At 43.5% G+C, this 7,263-nt stretch overlaps 1 protein-coding gene across 1 annotated transcript in view; it reads right to left on the reverse strand.

Annotated features, from left to right (window-relative positions):
* RAP2A (RAP2A, member of RAS oncogene family) overlaps positions 1 to 5,934 on the reverse strand; it is a 30,552-nt gene extending 24,618 nt beyond the window's left edge. Inside the window, exon 1 of the mRNA XM_011385482.2 lies at positions 5,337 to 5,934. Coding sequence (XP_011383784.1) covers positions 5,337 to 5,650 — 314 coding nt within the window. The 5' untranslated portion in view covers positions 5,651 to 5,934. The remainder of the gene's footprint in view (positions 1 to 5,336) is intronic.
* Between the last annotated feature and the right edge of the window lie 1,329 nt (positions 5,935 to 7,263).

The raw sequence follows: 7,263 nt of genomic DNA on the forward strand, positions 1-7,263 counted from the left end.
ATGCATTTTAATATACCATACATAATTTCATAAAAGATAGCATGTAGAGATTACTCAAGTAACACAAAGGAAGTAACACAACTTTGTTGGCACTTCCACTGGTTGTATAGAGACATTTTATCAGTTTCTGTACCTTCTCTCTAATGTTTACTTGCTAATTAATTATCTAACTTTTTCCTAAAGGAGAGCTAGAAAGTCAACGTCATGCAATTGCATGGTGGTCTGAATATTTTTCATTCAGTGGTCAGTCATATAATCTTTCAAATAACCCATTTGTTCTTGTCGGAAGATTGATTTATCAATATGCAGGGACAGCTGATATCTTTTATCTGTGTGCAGTAGAATGGTTGGCTGGCTACTTAAATTGCTTTTGCCCTCTCTCCCTTAAAAAAATCATTACAATGATTCCTTCGATTACAGATTTTGATAGAATTACCAAATCTTAACTAGAGAAGATTTGCACATCACAGGCTGCTGATTCTTCAAGATTCATATTAAACTTTACCTCTTCCCTCACTGAGCCAACTAGATGGAAGTACTCACAGAATGTTAGAGCTAAAGGGAGATCATCGACTCCATCTGCAAAGTAAACAAAAAATTCCAGTCTTGGGATAGCTAAAAGAAAACTACACTGTAATTTTCTAGTTTTACAATGCAGCAAAAACATGTTCCCCTTTCAGAAAAAAATCTCTGGGCTATAAAAAGTGACTCATAGCTATTACGCTCTGTACCTTGGAGGCCCAGATTTTGATTACAATTTTGGTTAGTGGAGGTGTCAATCTGGGGAAGAAGGTGTTTGCAGAGGAAGGAATGATGGCAAAATCCAGAAGTTTCACTTACTTGGGACAAATATCATTTGATGGGTTCCCTGGTTTGGGCTCACAGCATCAATCTATTAAGGGTCAAGATTTATGTGTAGCAATTGGCAATGTGCCCCTATTTTAGAGTAGGTTTTTATATGGCAACTTATCATGAGGAGAAAAAGTGCAAATCATTTGTGTCATTAGAAAGCGATCACTTAAATGATACAGAAATATTAATTATAATATTAACAACAATAGCAACTTATTTACTTTGGGTAGTACAAATCGACCACCCTTTTCCCATTCCTTTTCCCAATCTTAAAATGCCCCATGCCTTCTAGCCTACTGCAAAGTATAAAGTCTCTATATATCTTACAACTCTCAAGTTCTATCCTTGGCCATATTCATTTCTAATTTTTATTCCCGGCTGTATCCATTCATTTCTATCTCTCTATACTCTACCCAAAAGATTTCATCAACTCTCCAAATCTGAACTACGCAGATCATCCTGAGTCTTTATATTCACACATAAACTGACGTTTCAGGCTTTATTCAAATATTCTAATTTCTTATTAGTTGCATCTATCTGGATGGTTACCATCTTCAAAGCTAAAATAATTTCCCCCAGCTATTCCTCCATAATTCTATTCACTCGTGTCAAAATGTCAAGGTTACTTTTGACCTTTCCCTTTCCCACTCAGTTAATTCATTCTTTACAACATTATTTAAATCTGTTCTTTTCTTTGTGCTCCTACAGACATCATGCTAATTCAGAATTTTTATACTTCATTAGAACTAGATTATCACACTATTTCTTCTGACTATGGTCTATTGCCACTAAGCCATCTTTCATATCACCACCGGATTATTATTTCTATAACAATTTTGATCACGGTCCTAGACTACTAAGATCAAATCCAAAGTGTTTAACCTTCTAATTTAACTTTACATTTTTTTAGTTTTACCCCCTCTCACACTTCTATATAAATTCCTGGTTTAGCCAATCTGGTCTATTTAACAGTTAATAAACATATTCTATGCATTTCCTATGTCATTTCTTATCAGGAAGACACTGTACTCCTAATATTTTGAGGTTCATATTAAACTTTATCTCTTCCCCTACTGCCCCATTCATGAGACAGAACTCTCATAGAATGTTAGAGCTAAAGGAAGATCATCTACTCCACCCACAAAATGAGCTTTAAAGGATCATCTACTCCAGGGGTCCTCAACCCCAGGGCTGTAGACTGGTATAGCCTGTGGCTTGTTAGGAACCGAGCCCTACAGCAGAAGGTGAGTAGAAGGTGAGTGATGGAAGCTTTACCTGTATTTGCGGCCGCTCCCCAGCACTAGTATCACCGCCTCAGCTCCACCTCAGATGATCAGGCATTAGATTCTCATCGAAGCACCGGTCTCTGGTACCAAAAAGTATGGGGACCACTGATCTATTCCATTTAGATAATTAAAATGTTTGGGGAAACTGAAGCCAAAAGATAATAAAAATATTTCTTTTGAATACTAGTTTTTTTTCAACATATTTTTCTAGACTGTTTCCTATGTACCAGGAGCTATGCTAGCCACATGGGATTATAGTTTAATGAGAAAAACTGACTGCATGTAAACTACCCCACAAATAATTCAGCTTTCATGAGTGCTACAAGAAGAGGGAAGTACGGTACCACTGAAGTGCCACTAAGGTACAGATGGTTGAAAGAAGGGGTGAGGCATGAAGTTAATCTAGTGTGGGAAGATGGCAAGGAATTAATTCAGTCAGGGATGAGGCTTCCCTGAAGGGTAAACTGTTGAAGTAGGGAGGAGCAAAAGAGTAGGAACGAACTCTGTGAAAGGGTAGACCATTTCCATAGGTAGAAGGAAAACCCAGAGATAGGCGCTTTCAAGAGACTGAAAGGTCTGAGTGCTGGAATCTAAGATATGAGGAGGCTTGCAAGAGGTGAGACTACAAAGGCAGGGAGGGACAAGAGCACGCTCTGACTGGGAAGGTCATGTTCAAGATTCCTGGGCTTTATCCTAAGAACAGGCCTTGGGTAGCATGCTCCACAATACTTCAAGTCAGGACCATGGCTTACCCTGAGAGGGGTGAGAAGAGCAACTATGAAATTGGAAAGAATTCTAGTTTTATTTCACTTGAAACATTTTCTGTATCCCTATCACTCTTCTGTGTGTGATCTCATACAAAGTAAAGTTAAAGAAAGCATATGAATTTATTTATATACAGTCATTTTCAGTTGGTCCACTTGGCTTTGACATGAGGTTGTGTGTATATATATGCGTGTGTAACTACTTAAGGGAGTATGGGCCTATTTGATTTTTTTAAGAACAAAACATTCCATACAATAACGATCCAATGAAAAGCTCCAATTCAGTGTTTGGCCATGCATTAATGTTAGACTTGCAGTTAAATATTCATTTTCCTACCCTTTCCCATCAAATCATTAATAAAGGAAAGTATTTTAAGAGAACATCAACAAAATTTTTCCAAGGATTGTTTTAATCTTAATTGCTTTCTAGTCTCATTTGTATACACTAGTTAACGAATTTCAAAATGCAATCATAAATTTATTTCCTCTATTACATTTATATTAAGGTTAAAATTTAAAAAGCAGAGGGTGACTAAGTTATTACTAATAAAAGAAACACTGGAATTATGGAGAAATTTTTTTGTTCAAGATATTGTGTTGGGTACCTTAAAATATATTATCTCACTTAATCCTAGCAAAGACTGTAAGAGGTGCATGCTATATTCTATTTCACAGATAAGGAAACTGAGACTTAGAGACGTATTTTCCTAAAATAGATACACCTTAGACCTGCACTGTCCAATGCGGTGGTCTGCAGCCACATGTGGCTACTGAACACTTAATATATGGCTAGTCTGAACTGGAATGTGTTTTAAGTGTAAATTACACACCAGATTTTAAAATTTAGTACAGAAAAGTAAAATATGTCAATAATTTTTGAATATTGATTATGTATTTTAGATACAGCGGGTTAAATAAAATGCATTAAATGAGACTAGAAAAGTAAAAAGCTACCAGATTCACAGATCTTAGAACTGCAGCAAAGGCCATGAAAATATCCACTTCTATCCAGTTTGAAACTTAACAGAAGAAAAATATACAAAATTTTAGTTTAGCTACTACAGTGAATATTCAATGAGTTAAGTGGGAGGCATGGTGAGAGGACCTCCCTTTGATCTCATATGTTGCATTAAAAATCCAGCTCGGGTAATAAGTTTTGAGTATCCCGAGTACACGTGATTTGGTCCTTGTTCTTCCCCAATGAGAAGACTCAGAACGACTTGTAATGCGATTGTGTCTACAGTATATTTACAACTATCTTTCTGTAAATGTCTTGCAATTTAGGGCTGTAGGTAGGATTATGTAGGAAAAAGAAAATAATGCCAGATCAAAAATTATTAGCAATTATTAACTAATTATAAGAACCAGACGAAACAGTAATGCGTAATTAAATAATTAGAAAAATGTGCTAAAACTTTGAAGATGTTACATTTCTACTGCTTGAAATAAGAAAAAAATAATCAATTTATGAGAAAACATTTTAAGCCATTTAAGCTACTAGCCCATTTCCAAAATGCATACTTTTGAGAGTTTATATTAATAGTTTATCTGCATTAACTTTACATTAGATAACATACTTAAGTTACAGCTTTGAAGAAACTTCTGTTGTTTCCAGGAATGTCTCCCCCCACTTTCATTTTTTGAGGGAGATAGGCTGCTAGATTAAAAAAGAAAAGTTAAATCGCATTCTTTGAATGGCATATTTGTGCTCCTATTTGGTAATATTCTCTCCACCCCATTGAGCTGTTATGATGTCTTCAAATAATTTGATAATCTATCTTTAAAGTTTCGTCTTAAAGAGTTCATAAACGTCTTGTGAAACTCCTTGGCACCAATCTTTCATGAGATGAGAAAGGTCTCTTTCCTCTCTATTAGACGTTTTTCAGTACGTATGTGTGAGCAATTTTTGCTTTCAAATATTGCAAAGGTAAATTTTTTTTTTGTTCAGTCTGAAAATGTCTCCACTATACTTGCACGCCGCTCTCTTTCCAACACAAACCTACCCACTCCTCACCGCTCCCCACAAACCTCCGCAAGTTTTAAACTTTGTTTCTTTTGGGGTACTGCACAAGCGCTACTAACATCTAAGAGACAAAGAGCTGTGCTGTTGGGTTCACTGGATGCCAAATTTGAGTTGTGAAACAAAGCACTCAATTTGAGATTCAAGATGATGATAATGGTGATGCTAGTAAAAAAAAAAAAACCACATATATATATATATATATACACATATATGTGTATATGTGTGTGTGTGTGTGTGTGTGTGTGTGTGTGTGCGTGTATTATAAAGCGTAAGACCCTAGAGCCATCTCCCTAGACACTAACTCCTCTTGCCCACGGCCACCCCAGAGCACCGGGGTAGAAGATGTGGCTCCCGGACGGTGGCTGCTGGCTGAACCGCGAAACCCCCTGCTCGCGCCCCCGACCCTCTTACCGCTTCACTCGGATGATCTGGTCCCGCATGGGTTTGATGTCCTGGAAGCTCTGCTGGTTAACGAGGCTGTAGACGAGGATGAAGCCCTGGCCGTTCTTGATGTACAGGTCCCGCATGGACGCGAACTGCTCGGTACCCGCCGTGTCCAGGATCTCCAGCACCGACGGCGACGAGTCCACCTCGATCTCCTTGCGGTAGAAGTCCTCGATGGTGGGGTCGTATTTCTCGATGAAGGTGCCGGTCACGAACTGCACGGTCAGGGCGGATTTGCCGACCCCGCCCGAGCCCAGCACCACCACTTTGTACTCGCGCATCGTCCCTCCGCGGCCGCCGCCGCCGCCGCCGCCCGCGACATAGACCTACGCCCGCGGCGCTGAGCCCCCGGACCCTGCCCCGGCAGCCGGCACCGCCGCCTTCCGCGGCTGCCCCCACCTCACAGCCGCCGCGGCCTCCCGGGCGCCGACGGAGGCAGCAGCGGCCCTGGGCATGGGCCGATCTGGGCGGCAGTGCAGCCCCGCAGGCGCCGGCAGGCACTGAGGGCTATAGGGAGTGGAAGCCTCCGGAGCCGCCCGAGCCGCGGGCCCGCAGTGCTGCCCGCCCGCCCCGCCCCTCGCGCCTCCACGCCCAGTTCCCCTCCTGCGGCGGCCACCGCCGCCGCCGCGGCTTTCCCTGGCGCCGTAGCGCGCGCCCGAGCCCGAGCGTGAGCCGCAGCGCTGTCGGGGGCGGGGCCCGGAGGCTTGGGGCGGGGTCTTGGCAGCATAGCCCCGCCTCTGCTCCCTAGTCGCCTAGGCGACCGGCCGCGCGCGCTCCCGGGAGTCTCCGCGCGGCGCGGAAGCTTCTGCCCGCGTTTGGACAAATAACCTCCTTGGCCACCCAACGACACGCCCCGTGGAACCCTAGTGCCTGCATATTGAGAATGAGCAGTTTGTCCGCCTGAGCCAGGGACCACGTCAACCTGAGAATCCCACGCTTAGAATTTGGCGGAGATAGAGACCAGAGCAATCGCCAGCAATCCCTGAAGATACGGCTAAGGTCCAAAAAGAGGCCTTGACATGAGGGTCTTGCCCGACACCACCCTGCTTGTCAGCATTCCCGAGAGCTTTGGTTTTATCTTGTATAAGCAGAACGAGAAGCTTTGCTTAAGGGACCGAGCATCAACACAGCGAAATGAATCTTTGTTTTAAGCGTCGGGACACTGCAGGCGGCAAAGGCCAGAGACCTTGGAAGCCGGGCCCACGCCCGGTAACGTCGCCGAGAGTCCCTCCCATCTTCCCCCAGTCCCGCCTTTCTTCAATGCCCAACAGTGGTCGAGCTCTTCCCACGCCCTGTCAGCTACGGGCGCTTGGAAAACCGGGAGAGCGGAGCCCTGAACAGCACCAGAGGGCCCAGGGACACATAGCAACAGCCGGCTGGGGCACCTAGCAGGGAGCTGGGATTCACTCCAGCCAACCAGACCACGTCTCTGGACCCCATGGCACCATTCTCGGCAAATAAAGAGCTGTTTCATATCACGTGACACCAATCCACCAGCCAGTGGGGAAAAACTCTAGTTGTAGGATGAGCCAATCCACCTTCCACTGTCTGGCCAGGCTGGGCGTTTGCTCCCGCTCCCGCTCTGCCAACCAATCGTAAGCGTGCTGACGAAGGAAGGCTCGAGCTCAACCAACTAGAATTCGCGATTCCTTTGCCACCAAGGACAGGTAGTATGGAGACAGGGACAGGACGCTGGGGTTTGGGAGGGGTCAGAAATTGAAGAGCCAGTCGCTGCACCCTATTCTGGCAAAGGAACAAAATGTGTTTCAGGCGAGAGAGATGAATTCTGCTTTTAACTTCGTCCCCGTGGCATTCTGCCTAAATGATGGGCATGCAAATAGTGCTAAGGGATGTGGGCCGAATCGTGGGATGAATCGAGAAAACAGGGACTTTT

Source organism: Pteropus vampyrus, unplaced genomic scaffold (assembly GCF_000151845.1).
Source record: "Pteropus vampyrus isolate Shadow unplaced genomic scaffold, Pvam_2.0 Scaffold729, whole genome shotgun sequence".
Lineage (NCBI taxonomy): Eukaryota > Metazoa > Chordata > Mammalia > Chiroptera > Pteropodidae > Pteropus > Pteropus vampyrus.